This window comes from Notolepis coatsorum, assembly GCF_963971535.1.
Source record: "Notolepis coatsorum genome assembly, chromosome: 8".
Classification (NCBI taxonomy): Eukaryota; Metazoa; Chordata; class Actinopteri; order Aulopiformes; family Paralepididae; genus Notolepis; species Notolepis coatsorum.
The window spans coordinates 63,853,296-63,871,770 of record NC_140172.1 but is presented as its reverse complement, the minus strand read 5'-3'; the positions used below and the strand labels follow the sequence as shown (position 1 = coordinate 63,871,770).

Sequence of the window (18,475 nt, the reverse complement as noted above, 5' to 3'; positions counted from 1 at the left end):
TAACTTGGCACAAGATATAATAATAATAGATTGTATTTATATTTACATTTGACAATCTCAAAGTGCTACAGGTTAAAACATTTAATGCAAAAAAATAAGTATATGAGGATCTAAAAAAAATAAACTGATAAAAAACCTAAAAAGGTGGGTTTTTAAGCCAGGTTTAAAAGCATCCACAGTCTGTAGTGTCCTCAGATGGTTGGGGAGAGAATTCCACAGACTGGGAGCAACCGTGCAGAAGGCCCTCCATTCCATTATACTACCAAAATGCTGTTCATTTTGGGTGAATACCAGTAGGATTGGTTCATTCTTAGAAAAAGGGAAGTATTCAAGTTTTCTAAGTTGATACACAAACAATAGTTGTTGAGACTGGTACTCACTCTGGTTTTGTCTTATGTGAAACTCTGTTGAGCACAATCAGATTCTGCTCGGACCAAGTGTTTTCTTCAAAGTACTTTTTTTCAAGTTTCAAAGTGTTTTTTCAAGTGTTTTTTTGACATTCAGTCCATCAGCCTAAGTTTAATGCTTTGATTTAGAGTTCTGTCAGATTAATGCTCCAGCTTCCTTCCCATGTTTCTGAGCAGAGATGGCTTTGGCCACTTAGAGAGAATCAGTTATGCCTCAACCTGGTAAATTAGTTTAATGATGTAAAGCCCATGGGGGCAACTTCATGTGATTTCGGGATATACAAATACATTTGATTTGATTTGATGCTTTGTTGTGGACTTTCCCTTTTTAAATATGTTCCCAGTAGTAAAGCAACTCTTTTCCACTGTGCTCGTCAGGAATAAATCTCTAAAATTCTATGTCAGAGTCTTGTGGTTAACAAATAAATGGAAGAGAAAGGACAAAACACAGGATATTAGTGTATTTCTTGCATCTTGTAGACTGGTGGCAGAATCCCTGAGACGTGACCAGTATGAAGTGAACAGCTGAAGGAGATTAAACCCCCTGCACATCTGGGAAGAGGTCACACTAGATGGCGCTATGGAGCCAGCAGATGGAGGCAGAGCCCCAACCTCCTCAAGTCTTCCCGGAACCCATCCTCCCAACCTCCAGACCAGGGACAAATCAGCCCAGTTAGTGAGAGAAGAAAAATACCTGCATATTTAGAGTCAGGGGGATAGAAGAGAGGCTGACGGTGAACAGGCAGAAAATCCCAAGGACAACATGCAACACAGGCATCCAGCGAGTACATTATCACCCCCAACAGTGTATGCTTTTTATTTACTTTTTAATATAAATAAAACACATTTAGTTAATCTTCACGTATCAGACAGTGCCCACATTCAAATAAATAACACTCATTTGTAAATGACTAAACGTGTTATCAAGCGTGTAAGTCAGACAACATTATAAGCTGAATGTGAACATTTAAAGACATGAGTTTATTAGTCATGGAAAATTCCACATCACTGCGACGACCCTAACCACGTCGTCTTCTTCTGATCACCAACTTCACTTTGAAGTGTGAACCTGGTTGATCAATAGGACAGACTTCTAAAACGTGCTGAACCTTCCCTGTAAGGTGTTCCAAGGAAATAGCTGAGGGTAAAGAACTATTCTCAAAATCGAGCATTGGATTTGTATAAACTACTGCTACTGTGTGTGTGTTTGTGTCGTCAGACAGTGGAGCAGGACTTGGCCGGGGCTCTGAAGGAGAACACACAGCTGAAGTCCTGCGGTCAAAAAGCAGAGGCAGACCTGATGGCCTTGACAGAGGCAGTCCAGAGGTAAGCACACGTTCATCCGCATAGAATGAAGATCCTGCCACCTTCTCCAGAGTCGGACAAGAAGATGGATACCAATTTCCTCTCTGGGTTCAGTAGACCGGGCTGCAAGCTAACCTAGCTTAGCACAAATGAATGGAAGCGGATACGGACCACCAGCCTAGCTTAAAACTCTGTAGACGGGCACAGCTAGGCTAGTGATCCATATCCGCTTCCATATTCATTTGTGCTAAGCTAGGCTAGTTAGGTTAATTCACAATTCTCAAACCGTAGCTCTATTTCCTACTTAACAATGATTCTGTGGATCGGTAGAGTCTTTTCTCAACAGATTCCATGCTGTTCTTCATTCTGGATAGATGCAGCTCCCGCAAGTTATCCACAAACGAATGCAAAGTCAATGAGGTTGTGCTCCTGTCTGTATAAGCCATGAAAACAATGCTGAAACTTACATTTCCCTGAACGGCTTGTACAGACCGTGACCCCCATTGTGACGCCATAGGGAGGTGTAGTCTGACGTCACTTTAGTTTCCCGCACGGTCCACCCGTATAGGGATTTATCATTAGTTTCAAGTTTCTTTAATAGTTGTCATACAGAAGTACAGAATACTTTCATACAAAATGCTTCTTACTGTTACGCTCCAGAGACTGTGCTAGACAAGATAGTATCAAATAACATAGTATAGCATGTAAATTAGAAGTAGAAAATGAGGTCACAGTGTTCAGTATAGACATATGTACAATGTTCGATGCAGAATAGACATAACTGAGTTACCATATAATATACAATACTATGCAGTGTACTAATGTACAATACTATATAGTGCAAAACAGAAATGGGATGAGGTACAATTTAGGTACAATTTACAGTAAGGTGTACGAGTTGTAGTGCAATCCTTCATCAATAAATATAAAGTGTGGGGAGTGGGTGCTACAGTGTGTTTGTTTAAAGTGAGTGTGTGCTATAAAGTGTGTGGAGTGGGTGCTACAGTGTGTTTGTTTAAAGTGAGTGTGTGCGTGTGGATGTGTGTGCTATGTGCGTTTGATGGTTGTTGTTGTGTAGTGTTCATTGTTCGTTGAGCAGCCTGATGGCCTGGGGATAGAAGCTTCTTCTGAGTCTTTCTGTGCTCGCCTTGAGACTCCGGTATCGCTTGCCTGACCGCAGCAGTTCAAAGAGGCAGTTGTTCGGGTGACTGGAGTCTTTAATGATTCTCTTAGCCTTGCCCCTCCACCGCTTGTTGTAAATGTTCTGGAGGGTGGGGAGCCCCCCTCCAATTGTGCGTTCGGCTGAACGTGTCACTCTTTGTAGTCTGCTTCGGTCTTGTGCAGTGCTATTCCCAAACCAGGAGGTGATGTTGCCAGTTGCCATTAGGAAAATGTATTATCGGCTATTGTAATAATTCTGCCTTATGAACATTGGCAAGCTTTCCATTTTTGCACAAAATGTGTTCCCTTCTATCACTAACATTAGTTTAACCATTTTTTGGTTGAAATTAAATTATACGTAATTATTTTAATTGCAAATTATTATATTATATAATAATTATAATTGCGAATTGTTTCATGTTGAGCTATAGATTGTGGATGAATACACACAGAAAGGTACACCATGACAATGTTCATGCTTTATTTGTTTTAAACGAGACGATTTAGAAATGTGTCCATTGGAAATACATTGACATTTCAAGCGAGGTGGACCGCGCCGGAAACAACAATGACGTAACCACTACACCTCCCTATTGACTTTGCATTAGTTAGTGGCTAACTAGCCGGAGCTGTGGGTATCCAGTATGAAGAACAGCATGGATCGTGCAGAGAGACGACTCAACCGATTCACAACATCATAAGTAATTGTGAACGTATCCTTTTAATGTTGAAAGACACATTATAGAGTGTGGTGTATTTCTCTTGATTCTCACTGTGCTTTACAGGTTCAGTCTGGCATTTGAGTCCAAGGTGGCAGAAATTGATACAGCTCAAACAAGACTTGACAGTTTTACCCAGAGGCTAACCTTCGCTAAAAGAAGAGTGGAGACGATACAAGGTGTGGCTGTAATAATAATAATAATAATAATGGATCAAATTTATATAGCGCCTTTCATAGAACCCAAGGTCGCTGTAGCTTGATAATGATAGGTGACTATGGTCGTTCAGTTAAAAGGGCAGTTCACCCAAAATAAAAATAATCCAGATAATTGGACAGTTTCATTCAGGAACTATTTTCACTAGTTCACCCGCCATAATAGTTCTGAATGACTCTTCACAACAAGGTCTGTGGATGATCTTGAGTAACCATGTCATGATTTCTGGAAGGAGACATTGCTGTTGAGTTTTTCAAATGTAATTTGTTGGCGCTTTGGGCTACAAACGCAATGCCATTCAGAGTGACTGCAGACATCTCTACGGCAGATATCTCCAAAACTCAAATCGCACAGAAACGATCTAGATCAGCGGTTCTCAAACTATGGCTCGCGACTAGGGAGGTCCGATATTATCGGCCTAACGATATTATCGGCCGATATTGGCATTAAAATGTGATATCGGAAAATATCGGTATCTGTAACTGAGGGGTACAATTCCCTGACTGTATTGTTAAGTATGGTATTATTAAACCACTACCTCTTGTACTTTAACTTCTGGCCATCCAGTACATGATATAGATATGATGAACACTTTCCCACCTGATGAAACGAAGTCCACACAAATGTACAAATCGAATATTTAATATAGCAAAAGGTATATACAACGTTCACTTGTTTACACTTATGATTTGAAATGCACTTGTATGGCAAATGAGTATTCGTAGGTAAATCAACATTGAATGTCCAATCTCTGGTTACGCAGGGAGTAAGTATACAACCCGGTTCTTTAGGAAACTATAGCGATGGTACTTAAATGATTATAGCTGGATACACTAGGGGGGGGGGGGGGTCCCGCTGGTTGTAAGACAGTAGGAGGGGGGGGTTAGAGAAGCCGCTGGCGGTATCCCATCTGGCCGACGATTTCTTGGGAGAATTCAAAGTCTTGAACACGGTGCCCACAGAACCTCGGTCCGCAGATGAATACAGCTGGACCCTCTGGTGGACGGTGGCTGCCGGTCCACAACGGAGAGACGTGAGGCGACCTCACTGGTGTAGAGCGCCGTCTCACCTGGAGTCCTCTCCGGGGGGTAGTTCCAACACTCCGCAGTGTTGGCCGTTATCCATGGAATAATCAAAGCACCCAAAGCATAATCCAAGCCGTGGAAGGCTCGCCGTCGTCCGGGTAGAGTAATCCAATGTACAGGTCCAGTCGCCCTGGCCCGGAGCTCCTCGGATGCAAGCACCACTAGTGGTCTGCCCAGCCTGGTTAAGACTCCAGATAACGTCAGGAACGATGGGGGTGCTGCTCACTTTATAACTCTAACCGACGATGCACCATACATAAATAGACTATTATTAGCTTAATAGAATACGTCCAACTCGACGGTATAGTGCCAAACTATGACAATTCAACTATTAATCCACACGATATCTCAATGCCTATTCTGAGGCCAAGTAGGCCTTACTGCACCACACGTGCGTCGTGGGTGAGGCTTCGCGTCTGTTACTCGGTTGGAGGGTAAAGAACTAATGGACTAAAAGAAAGTTCTACTTTACTTGCGCCATATATATATGCGCTGTGAACAAATAGTACCATTCGTATTTCGCCAGACGTATTCCTACGCGGAACCGGGCTTGCCACGACATGTTGGGCGGCACGATTGAACTTGAACCTAGGGGTATGGCTGCTGGCGCCAGGTTCTCGTCCAATGGTAGAATGAAACTATTATGGGCTGTTTAGTAGACTAAAGGGATATTCAGTGCATATTGTACAAGGAATATACAGGGGATATCAAACGATATACAAATACTATTTAAATATATATATATAAATAAATATATATATTCGGTTTAATCTGATCCTTCACAACAGCCGCCCCCTAATTAGTCCCACCTAATTAGCTAAGCAGAGACAGATTAACCGCACTGTCTACCACTCAAGGTCCGCTGTAAGGGTCAGTCAACTCACAAAGTCATGGGGTCATGGTCATCATCGATAGTATCTGGGAGTCGGGGCAGTTCTATTAGCCTCGCCACGGGTCGTGTGTAAGTGCGCCCTTGGACGAGTACTTCAGCTGCTCGGACCTTGCCATCGGCACCGGTGATCACTTTGCTTACGCGGCCAGCCGGCCACATAGCTCTGGGTAGTGACTGGTCGATAATCATGACGACTGTTCCTTCTGTCAAATTGTCTCTCTCTTTTTCCCACTTCTGGCGGGTCTGTAGAGACGGTAGGTAGTGGAGTAGGAAGCTGCTCCAAAACTTGTCAGCTAGTACTTGACTGTACCTCCACATTCTTCGGCCGTTCGCTTCTTCAGGCCTGTACATTGTCTGGGGTAGCGCGGGGTCCAGCCGCCCCATTAAGAGTGTGTTGGGGGTGACTGGGTCGACATCTGCTACATCACTGGAGACGTAACCGAGGGGCTTTGAGTTCAATACTCCCTCGATCTCCGTGAGGACTGTCATTAGGACTTCCTCCGCCACAGTCTGGGCCCCAAGCACGGCGTACAGGGCTGTCTTTATAGAACGTACTTCTCGTTCCCAGGTTCCACCGAAGTGGGGTGCGTTTGGGGGATTAAACTGGAAGTCAATCTGGGATGGAGCGAGGTGGGTCTTAAGTTCTGGGCCCATAGCTTGGAAGCTCTCTCTCAGCTCTCTTTCTCCGCCTTTGAAGTTTGTCCCGTGATCAGACAACAATGTAGACGGTTTTCCTTTCCGTGATGTGAATCTCCGGAAGGCCATAAGGAATGAGTCTGTGCTCATGGTCGGAAGGAGCTCGATATGTATCGCTCTGGTGGTCATGCATTTGAATACAATACCCCACCGCTTCTCGGTTCCTCTTCCTCTCTTTATATACAACGGGCCAAAGCAGTCCATGCCTGTGGAGTGAAATGGCTTGTCGCCGAGTCGGAGGCGACAGGGAGGTATGTCAGCCATCCGTGGTATGCTGGGCTGCGCGCGCCACTTTCGGCAGTCTAGACAGGTTCGCTGGAAGCGTCGCACCGCTTCTCTTCCTTGAAGTATCCAATAGCGACGTCTGATCTCCGCGAAGACTCTCTCTGCTCCTGCGTGGTGTACATCCTCGTCGTATTTCTTTATGATCAGCTCTGTGACCTTGTGTCGGCTGTTCAAGACTATCGGGTACTTAATGTCATCCGGTAGATCGGGGGCTCTCCGCAGGCGACCACCCACTCTGATGAGATTATGGGCGTCACTCTCGGGTGCCAGGTGGAGCAGTCTGCTGTCTGATGGGACGGGCTTTCCTCCCTGTAGACAGTCTAGCTCATCGGGGAACGAGTCTCTCTGGGCTCGTTGTAGTAGAAGAAGTTCTGCTTCTTCGTAGTCAGCTGCTGAAATGTCAGTGGTGGACTGAATCTCTGGGTGGTGCCACAGGAATGTTCTTTGCTGCGCACTCTCTAGGGTAATGCAGTCATCTATGTTGGGGTCTGTGGAGGCGACTGTGCTCAGTCCACAGAACATAGGTTTCTTGTTCTCAGCCTCCTCGTTACTTGCTTCCCGTGGGGTGGGCGTAGGCCACTCTTCTTCGGGGAGCTTGAGGAATTCTGGTCCGTCACTGTAGATGTTGCGACGGGTGAGGTCATCTAGGGACATTCCCCGGGTGATGACGTCAGCTGGGTTGTGTTTGGTGTCCACATACCGCCAGCTCGCTGCTTCTGTTAACTCTTGAATCTCGGTGACTCTGACTCCCACGAAGACTTTGTATCTGCATGAATCAGACTTGATCCATGTGAGTACTGTCGTGGAATCTGACCACAAGATTGTTCTGTGCACCGGGATGGTGAGTTCATGTTGGATTAACGTGGCTAGATGCGCTCCTGCTAGGGCTGCGCAGAGCTCTAGACGCGGGATAGATTGTTGCTTTCGTGGGGCTATTCTTGAGCGGGCCAGGATGAAAGCAGTGTGTATCTTTCCTCCCTTCTCTTGGGCACGCAAGTAGGCCACCGATCCGTAGGCTACTTCGGAGGCGTCGCTGAAGACGTGTAGATCAATCTTGCATGTCTCTGGCCTCACTGTGGATGGGAAGTAGCTGCGGCGTATATTGACGCCTGGGAGTGAGCGGAGTTCCGTCTCCCACTCTCTCCATGTTGAGGCAAGGTGTGCGGGTATGGGGTCGTCCCAGCCCTGGTCCTTGTCCCATAGTGCTCGTACAATCATCTTTGCCCTGGTGGTGTAAGGTAGAATACATCCCAACGGGTCATATTGTCTGGCGAGTGTTCTGTACACACTCCGTCTTGTGGGCGGTGTGGCAATGTATGACGCCGTGGATGGCTGATACATCGGCGAGCGTTGGGGGAGAGACCTCCTAGGCGAATCTCCTCTTGCGCCTCTCTGTGGGCTGGTACCGGCAGGGTACCATGGCCCGCTGGTCCAGGTGCTATTCCTCGGGGCTGGTCGTGCGTCGTGCTCACCCGTGAATAGAGTCGGGGGTCTGTAGCGCAGCGCCGCGGGGGTATAGCCTGGGCTGTACTGGACCTCCTGGTCCGGTGGAGTACTGTGCTGTCGTCGGGCTTGGTTCTCCTCCTCTCCCTCTTCTTCCTCTATCAGGTCTTCCAGATCCTGTAATCGTTTATTTAGCTTCTCCGCAGTGTATGCCGCTCCTTCCTTGTAGCTGGGTCTCGCTTGGACCGGTCTGGGAAGGGGGTCTGCGGGGGGTATAGGCTCGGTCTGTTGGTCAAGTTCAGGGTCGCTTGCTCGGTTAGGAGACGCTGCCCTTGACTGTTGTCTCGACGAGTTCCTTGAACCCCTGGCGGAGGGAGAGGGTGTTGCCTTGCGGATCAGCTGCTCCATTAGCTGCGCTTGTAACTTGTCGCGCTCGACTTCGCGCTTGGTGAGATCTGCTTCTCTTTGGGCACCGGCAGCGGCGCGCTGGGCGTCGGCCCGGTCTCTTGCCATATTCTCTTCCGTCTGAAGGCGTCTCATCTCCAGGCGTATGCGCTCTTCTTCGCTCCGTTGTTGCGCTTGGAGTTGTTCGCGCTCGCTAAGCGTCTGTGCTTGGAGACGATCGCGTTCACCCTGAAGTCGATCGCGTTCGGTAGAGGCTGTCAGGCTGACGAGGAACGCCTGTTGTAGCATCCTCTCCGCTTCGCTGGGGGAAGGCGGTTGTGGAGGTGAGCCGCTCCTGCGTGAGCCGCTCCTGGGTGTACTCGTTGGGGAGTCCTGGAGCTCTATTTCCTCGGCGCTCTCCTCCTCTTCTTCCGTGCAGGGTTCTCTCTCTGTAGGGTTGTCTTCCTCCCGGGGCTGGTCGGGGACTACTTCTTCGGTATTGGCGGGGGGTAAAGGCATGTCAGCTCCCTCCTGGTCCCCACCGTGAGCTTGGTCAGTTACATTAGAACCTACTAGGGCCTCTGTGGTCGGGGAAACCTGGTCGTTAAGGTCAGACATAATTTTACTTTCTACTTTTACCGCGTTTACCGTTTGTCGAAGGCTAGGTAGTTGACTGACTTACTTAGTTACTTAGCGTAATCCTCTAAGTACTGAGGTGTCTGTCGTCTGCGCCGCGGGCGTTCTAGGTTAGGAGGACCGTTTCGTGGAGTGTTCATCATAGGCCATTTTAATATTAATAACACTATATTAATATTACACTAGTTACCCTCCGGCTCGAAGGACCAATTGTAACTGAGGGGTACAATTCCCTGACTGTATTGTTAAGTATGGTATTATTAAACCACTACCTCTTGTACTTTAACTTCTGGCCATCCAGTACATGATATAGATATGATGAACACTTTCCCACCTGATGAAACGAAGTCCACACAAATGTACAAATCGAATATTTAATATAGCAAAAGGTATATACAACGTTCACTTGTTTACACTTATGATTTGAAATGCACTTGTATGGCAAATGAGTATTCGTAGGTAAATCAACATTGAATGTCCAATCTCTGGTTACGCAGGGAGTAAGTATACAACCCGGTTCTTTAGGAAACTATAGCGATGGTACTTAAATGATTATAGCTGGATACACTAGGGGGGGGGGGGGGTCCCGCTGGTTGTAAGACAGTAGGAGGGGGGGGTTAGAGAAGCCGCTGGCGGTATCCCATCTGGCCGACGATTTCTTGGGAGAATTCAAAGTCTTGAACACGGTGCCCACAGAACCTCGGTCCGCAGATGAATACAGCTGGACCCTCTGGTGGACGGTGGCTGCCGGTCCACAACGGAGAGACGTGAGGCGACCTCACTGGTGTAGAGCGCCGTCTCACCTGGAGTCCTCTCCGGGGGGTAGTTCCAACACTCCGCAGTGTTGGCCGTTATCCATGGAATAATCAAAGCACCCAAAGCATAATCCAAGCCGTGGAAGGCTCGCCGTCGTCCGGGTAGAGTAATCCAATGTACAGGTCCAGTCGCCCTGGCCCGGAGCTCCTCGGATGCAAGCACCACTAGTGGTCTGCCCAGCCTGGTTAAGACTCCAGATAACGTCAGGAACGATGGGGGTGCTGCTCACTTTATAACTCTAACCGACGATGCACCATACATAAATAGACTATTATTAGCTTAATAGAATACGTCCAACTCGACGGTATAGTGCCAAACTATGACAATTCAACTATTAATCCACACGATATCTCAATGCCTATTCTGAGGCCAAGTAGGCCTTACTGCACCACACGTGCGTCATGGGTGAGGCTTCGCGTCTGTTACTCGGTTGGAGGGTAAAGAACTAATGGACTAAAAGAAAGTTCTACTTTACTTGCGCCATATATATATGCGCTGTGAACAAATAGTACCATTCGTATTTCGCCAGACGTATTCCTACGCGGAACCGGGCTTGCCACGACATGTTGGGCGGCACGATTGAACTTGAACCTAGGGGTATGGCTGCTGGCGCCAGGTTCTCGTCCAATGGTAGAATGAAACTATTATGGGCTGTTTAGTAGACTAAAGGGATATTCAGTGCATATTGTACAAGGAATATACAGGGGATATCAAACGATATACAAATACTATTTAAATATATATATATAAATAAATATATATATTCGGTTTAATCTGATCCTTCACAACAGTATCTGTTTTCAAAAAATTTAAATAAAAATATTTTTTTTTACATTTCTATAGAAATGATGTCCGATATTATCGGCCTACCGATATTATCGGCCGATATCGGCATTAAAATGTGCTATCGGTTGATATCGGTATCGGAAATTAAGAGTTGGACAATATCGGTATATCGGTATCGGTAAAAAAGCCAATATTGAGCATCCCTACTCGCGACGAGTAAAAAATATATATATATATTAAAACACTTTGAGTGCCAGCCACGAGAAACTCGTTATTTCATACCATGCATTGAGTGCCAATGACGAGAAATCTCGTTATTTAATCGTTGTTGCTTTTATTAGCGATATCCATTCATTTTTCATCAATCTAGCCTCACGTTACCATTGGGACTGTCTATGAGCTCGAACAGGGAAAATACCGCCCCCTATCGTCTCCCGGATGGTAATGCACCCATTGGATTGGACTCAATGAAAATGTATGAGAGAAAAAAAATCCGGATTCCACATTTTACTTCTCAGGCATGTAACACGAGCCGATCGGATTCATTGTGGACCCTCAGAACAGTGTGGAATATGTGTTTTGAGTACCTAACGTTGGCTCAATAAACGCAATCGATATGTGGAATGGCGATCAGGAATTGGAATAATCTTTTTGCAGAACATCTGATGTGAGGTAAGGAATCTATGTTACCAGTCTTGGGGTAATCGGATGTATTTTTCACATAATATATTATATCTCAACGTGTGTGTGTGCGCGTGTGTGTGCGTGTATGATGTTAGCGCTGACCAGGAAATAGATGATACATTTTTCAGCCCGCTTCTCTAGCGTGCATAAGTACACGTATACTATCAATAATCTAGCGTTTATTTGAAAACAATTCATAAATAGGCCGAAAAATGACAACGTGTTTTGTGTATTCCACTAAAGAGCTATTATCACAGATTTTTTTTCTTTCTGGACATTTTCAAAAACTAGTTTTTCAAAACGGTATAAAACGGAAATGTACAGATGAAAAAACAATCCGTTTAGTACATGTTGACTGCAAGCAAGTCATTGATAAGCGACGGGCGTATTAGACACATAGCCATAATATAGAATATAGAAATAGCTCCGCGAAAATCATGAAATATCGGAAAGTCCAAAAAGGCTGGCATTCATGCGCTAAATCTGGCACTCTCCTTTTTTTTCTTTTTTTTTCAAAATTTATTTTTATGTTCTGGCAACATATTTTGGCTAAATATGCCTCGTTTTATAAATGTGTATTGATAGCAGTGCTGTAATTAAATGTTCTAATAAATATGCATGATCAAGTTCAACAATGTGTGCTTTTATTTTGCTATTCCTTAATTCCACGTTGAACAGTATGGGGCTGTCCGTCGATGAAATTCCTCCGGGCGGACATTTCTAGTAACCTGGATCAAGGGCTTTACCCGATCGCATTGAATAGGTTTCGGGACCCCCGATTCATTATGCTGTGGTTGGTTATCTCGTGAGCCAAATGGACATACAATCTACCAGATGGCAATCAAATAATTGGAATATTCTTCTTGGAATCCCACGGCCACAGGTAAGAGCAATTTAACGTCAATTTCGGCTTGATTGTGCCTTGTTTTCATAGCCATCGCCCTAATCAGCGTATGGGGTTGTACTAATGAATGCCGTTATTGACAATCAATTAATCAGAAACTACCCCCCCCCCCTTCATGCATTCATGATGGAACATAACACCGATCATATGTATTTGAATTCTTAAGTGTAGCGTGTGTAGGGACGAAGCGCCAATGGATTTTAATATAATACACGTATCGGGCTATTACTAGCCTCCCAGGAATTACCCTAAACCGCTCTAAAACCATACTTATATTCACCACGGTATAAAACGCGAATGTATGGATGAAAAAAATATATAATAATTCCACATCTTGAACGATAGACACTCGATGTCAAATGGGCCATAGTATTGCATCCATAGCTATAATATAGAATATAGTTATAGCCCTGCAAACAAGGTGACCGACCCCATTGGTTTAATGCGTGGCAGCACATAGCCATATCCCGTTCCCAGCGTGGCAGTCAATGAGTGTGGGGTCACCAAAAAAAATCCTAAATAAAATGGGGTTGTGGTATACAAAAGTTTGAGAACCCCTGATCTAGATGGATAGATGGCATTCCGGGTAAGAGGATAAAATGCTGTTTTCATTTTGAGTGAACTGCCTCTTTAAACTGTACAGAGCTGATTAACAGAGGTTAATGATGCAAGATGTATATATTTCTTGCCTTTTGGTGCAGAAAGTCTGTGTGTTTTTCCCCCCCAGGGTTGATGATGAGGGGTTTGGCCCTGCGGAAGGTTCATCAAGCCACTAAATCAGCAGACCAGACCACTACTGCTGACAGGTAGGAGCTGTCCGTAACTCTGTTTACACACAGATAGGAGCTGTCAGTAACTCTGTTTACATGCAGGTAGGAGCTGTCAGTAACTCTGTTTACATGCAGGTAGGAGCTGTCAGCTGAACTTTATATGTGGCTGTTCAGATTAAATCTGCTGTTTATATGAGGCTGTTCAGATTAAATCAGCTGTTTATATGAGGCTGTTTAGCCCCTTTCGTGACTGTGATGCACGCCAACAAGGTTTGGCCAAATGAATACACAGTCACTTGCTCCTCAATGGGAAACCAACCTAGATTTACCATGAAGGACTGGTTCTAACCGAACCGTTCGTTATACAAATATCATAGATACATTTCAAAGGTACTCACAGTTGCACGAGGGTTTTGAACAGAGAAACACTAGGGGTTGAAAGCTCGGCGTTGCTAATAAACATTTTAAATAATTTTTATAAACTGGTCAACACAGCTTTATTTCCAGCATTGGGTGCCTGATGCGCATGCGCTGTGATCACAGCGCAGGTGCACCAGGCAGCAAAATACGGAAATAACGCCGCTTTGAGCAGTGTTGACCAGTTTATAAAAATAATTTAAAATGTTTATTAGCAACGCCGAACTTTCAAATCCTAGCGTTTCTCTGTTCGAAACCCTTGTGCAACTGTGAGTACCTTTGAAATGTATCTGTGATACTTGTATAACGAACGGTTCGGTTAGAACCAGTCCTTCATGGTAAATCTAGGTTGGTTTCCCATTGAGGAGCAAGTGACTGTGTATTCACTCGGCCAAACCTTGTTGGCGTGCATCACAGTCACGAAAGGGGCTAGAGGATGTTCAGATTAAATCAGCTGTTTATATGAGGCTGTTCAGATTAAATCAGCTGTTTATATGAGGCTGTTCAGATTAAATCAGCTGTTTATATGAGGGTGTGGGCACAGTTGGACTGTCCCTGAGCTTTTGCTCTTTTATTGTGGTGTCTTGTAATCACAGGATGGGCCACTTCATGACACATTAATAAATAAATAAATCATTAATTAATTCATATATCGGGGTAATGTTCTCCCACCATATGAGGTACTTTAATTTGAAAACAACAGCAGTTGTTTTGGCAGAATATCACGCTGCACATTAACATAATCAATATTCTTAGCAGCAGGTCCTGCTTGTTGCTGCTGTACATGAACATAATCAATCTTCTTAGCTAAAGGTCCTGCTTGGTGCTGCTGCACATTAACATAATCAATCTTCTTAGCAGAAGGTCCTGCTTGGTGCTGCTGTACATGAACATAATCAATCGTCTTAGCTAAAGGTCCAGCCTGGTGCTGCTGTACATGACTGTCTCCGTCTTTCTCTACACCACTGCTCACCTTGTCGCTTCCTCATTTTCCTCACCAGCATCAGGAGCCTCCAGGCAGAGCTGGTCCTGGTGTGTGAAGAGAGAGACGAGCTCACACAGGAGCTCAGAAGAACCCCAGAGCTGGTTGAAAAGGCCCTGGCCGACCTGAGAGAGCAGTGTAAGTATCTCTGATTTATTACTGGTGACAGATATGATACCCACTGGGTCCTCTATGAAATGGTTGGATGGCCTTCTCTGGTTGAAAGGCGTAACTATCATTGGTATTCTTTTATTTAATTTTTTTAACCGATGTTATTGTTTATTCTCATTTTGTTGTCCCTATGAATTTGCTGATAAACTGTCTTGTTTTTTAAGCTTGTCATTGCTGTAGCTTGTCATTGCTGTAAATGAGGGTAACTAACCTCCGTGTCTCATGAGGTGAAATAAAGGTGTGAAATAAAACATTTAATTAAATCTCAACACACTTGGTCCCCCCCATCATTTTCAATCATTCAATCTTTATTTCAACTCGGAGGGCACGCCCTCATTTTCAATAACATTGACCATATAAACATAATAAATAGAATAAACAATACAATATACAATATGTGCAATCATAATAGAGTTTGTACAATCAATTAAAACAACTGCAGATTATGGTGGAATGGTTGGTGATTAAGGATTTAAACTGACCAAAGGATTCCAAAATATTGAGTTTTAGAGTTTGTTGTATGATGTTCCACATGTCAGGAGCACAGAAGCTAAAAGCAGAAGTTCAGTACAAACTCTACAGTAGGTGCTTCAAATGTAAGCCAATCATTGGAACTATAGAGTGCACTATGTAGTTTACAGGGCTATTTTTAAGGTACACTGTGTAGTTTAAAGGCCTATTTCATTTCAAACCTTTATTTAAACTCTAAAGGCAACTGAGGTTTCCCTCATTTACAGTCACGTCGAGTGTACATACATAAATAAGAAAAAAATAAGAAAGCATATCTAATCATAACAATAAGACGACAAGGTGAGACAAAAGTAAGGATAACAATAAATTAAAAACACATACAACTTGATTGACAATGGTTGGAGAGGGGAGAATCTCAAGCTTTAAGGACTGTTGGAGTTCATTCCATGAGCTAGGGGCATCATAGAAAAATGCAGATTTACCCTGTTCTGAGCAAACTCGAGGGACCCAAGGACCAGCCAGTCACTAGAACGGGTTCCATAGGTACCAAAATTCCATTCCAATAATGATGTAGTATAAGGATTGGTAGCTTACCAATAAGGGCCTTAAACATTTACAAATACCAGTGTTTTGTTGCGCCTCTCCATCAGCGAGGACCAACAAACCTTCTCAAAAAGGACACAGTGATGAGTGTCGTATCTATCATTAGTGATGAATCTGAGAGCCGAGTGATGTACACAGACTCCAAGGATTTAAGGGTTGAGGCTGCAGCAAGCCTATAAATTACATCACCATAGTCCAAGACTGATAAGAAAACAGTTTCGACAACTCTTCATACTGATCAAAGGAAAGCTGGTTCTGTTTCTGTATAGGAAGCCAATTTTCTGTCGCAACTTGGAGGCAAGGTTGTCCACATGGAATTTAAATGTAGATTTCTCATCGCGCCACACACCAAGATATTTATATTCAGTCACTCTCTCTGCTAGAACCACTTATGGTAGATATGTGTAAACCATCATATTCAATGTTTCTGGCTCTAGAAAACAGCAGCAATTTAGTTTTACTAGCAACTTGGTTGAAGTTGTTAATCCTCCAGATTGAAGCTCCTCTGGTCTTCAGGGTGCACTATGTAGTTTCCGGGGAGGGGAATTTGTGTACATTTGCAGACCCTGCAGTTACACATTTACTATACATGTCATTCTTGATGATGAGAAGAATGATTCTATCTTTATGTCATAAGTCAAAACTAAATAATTTTGACACTGCAAACCAAACATAAGCCTAGCATATGTTATGGCGGCTGGGTGGCACAGCAGAGATTGCGCTCGTCACCAATGCAAGAGACTCCGGTCTCGAATCCGGGTGTCAGCATTGCCTCCGGCTTGGGCCGGCCGTCATACTGGCTCAATTGGCAGAGCCAGCGGGTGGAAGTCGATGGGTGGTGATTTGGACGTTGTGGACGGCGACTCCTACAGGTTGGTTGGGGGACGCCTGCACAGCAGAGAAAGGAAGTGGCGGGGGTAGTGTGAGCCTCCCATGCGTTACACCTCACCAATGAGAGTCCGCGCTGGCAGGTGAAAAGATGTGACGTGCTGCCTCCTCGTGTACCGGAGGGGACACGTGATGCAAGGCTTCTATCCTCCCTACAACCGACCAGTGGGGGGCATAGTCGAGCAACGTTCAAGACAGGGCAGGGGAGAATTGGAAACACAAAATTGGGATGGGAGAAAAATTGAAAAATAAGGAGAAAAAGTGGATAAAAAAAAAGCCTAGCATATGTTTTTAATGTATGAATTGTGGGCACTGCTTTTGTAACAACATGTAACAATGACAACAACATAACTTTTCAGGTTGCTTTCTAGCTTCAAACAGTGTTCCAGGTACCCTATGAGAATACTTTTTTTTATTCAGTTAGTAAAGTGTAGCTTCAATTTCTTCACTTCTCTGATTGTCCCAAAACATCATAGTGCACCTTTAACATATCTATGCATTAATAATACTAGAGGTACGTGATATCAATGAAGGCCATAGATGGTTAGAGCTGAGTCTGAGCACAATGCTATTAGATGATGCTGAGCGTATGCTTATCAGTGACATTTGTAAATGATTTAGTAGAATGCCTAGAATGTCTTTTAATTTAGATTAAAACGTCATCTAATTGGGGCGTTCCAGTAGCACACCACATAGCACGCTGAGTCACGAAGCGGTCGTCCCGGGTTCGTTTCCCAGACCTGGTGACCATATGCTGCATGTCTTCCCTTCTTCTCCTCCCGTTTCTCCCTCTCTCCTCTGGTGGTCCTGCGTGGCCAAGAAAAAGCTGTCGGTCGTGCACGGCCAGAAAAAGCGAATAAAGATTAAAAAAATAAATAAAAATCATCTAATTAATATGTAACAGTCTTTGTACACACATTCTCACACATTTTTCAACTAGGATGGTTGCTCATAATTCATTAATGTAATTAATTTATCATTAATATTAATTGAGACAAGTACTCATGTCGGCTCAAAATTAGGTATGCGTACTAATGCCATGTCTCCATTATATTAGCTACGTTCAGCCTGGCTGGGGCTAGACATGTTATGGTATGGGATTGCATCTCCATTGTCTTTGTAGTAAAACTCTGTTTGCTAGGCAACCTCTCAAAATTCACACCAACAACTAAACAGTCCCAGCCAGCTTTGGCCACCAGGTTGTGAAAGGTGTCTGTCTCAGCCGGGGTCCAGCCAGTTACGGGCCACAACACGACTGAACCCTGGCTGGTGGAGACGAGGCATTATACTTGGTTTAAAAGGAAAGATGCTATAGGTGGGTGCACCTTATGTGATTACTAGTCTCAGTGTATCGTGGTCCTCCGTCTCCAGCTGAGAGTAAAGTGAGACAGCAGCAGCAGGCGTTGGAGCGGACGTGGGCGGACGTCCAGGAGGCTGTGTCCGGAAGAGACGAGGCCCAGTGCGGGCTTCAGGAGGCCCAGATGCAGCTGGAGGAGAGCAGCCGCAGCCTGGAGCAACTCCACTGCCAGCTGGTCGGCCAGCAGGAACAGAGTGAGCTGGGTGAGAGACTGAGGAACCAGGAGGGCACTTAAAGGCCAACAACACCCAAATGAACAATTCCAATATGTTATTCCCATGGCCTGGGGAACTAGTTCAATCAATATTTGTGGACGAGCTCCTCTCCCTCAAAGCCAGAAACCAGATAAGACTCAAGCTTGTGATGTACAGTATGCGCCACTGACAATGAATGGGAG

The 18,475-nt window shown here is 44.7% G+C and overlaps 1 protein-coding gene across 4 annotated transcripts in view; it reads left to right on the top strand.

The window, feature by feature from the left end:
- The window catches only part of cchcr1 (coiled-coil alpha-helical rod protein 1), a 114,792-nt gene that overhangs the window by 68,643 nt on the left and 27,674 nt on the right, over positions 1-18,475 (top strand). For 3 of the 4 annotated variants that reach the window (XM_084320970.1, XM_084320968.1, XM_084320971.1), the window contains exons 11-15: positions 1,627-1,733; positions 3,659-3,771; positions 13,147-13,225; positions 14,608-14,726; positions 18,093-18,281. In XM_084320970.1, coding sequence (XP_084177096.1) covers positions 1,627-1,733; positions 3,659-3,771; positions 13,147-13,225; positions 14,608-14,726; positions 18,093-18,281 — 607 coding nt within the window. The remainder of the gene's footprint in view (positions 1-1,626; positions 1,734-3,658; positions 3,772-13,146; positions 13,226-14,607; positions 14,727-18,092; positions 18,282-18,475) is intronic. The other variant, XM_084320969.1, reaches the window with a different exon arrangement.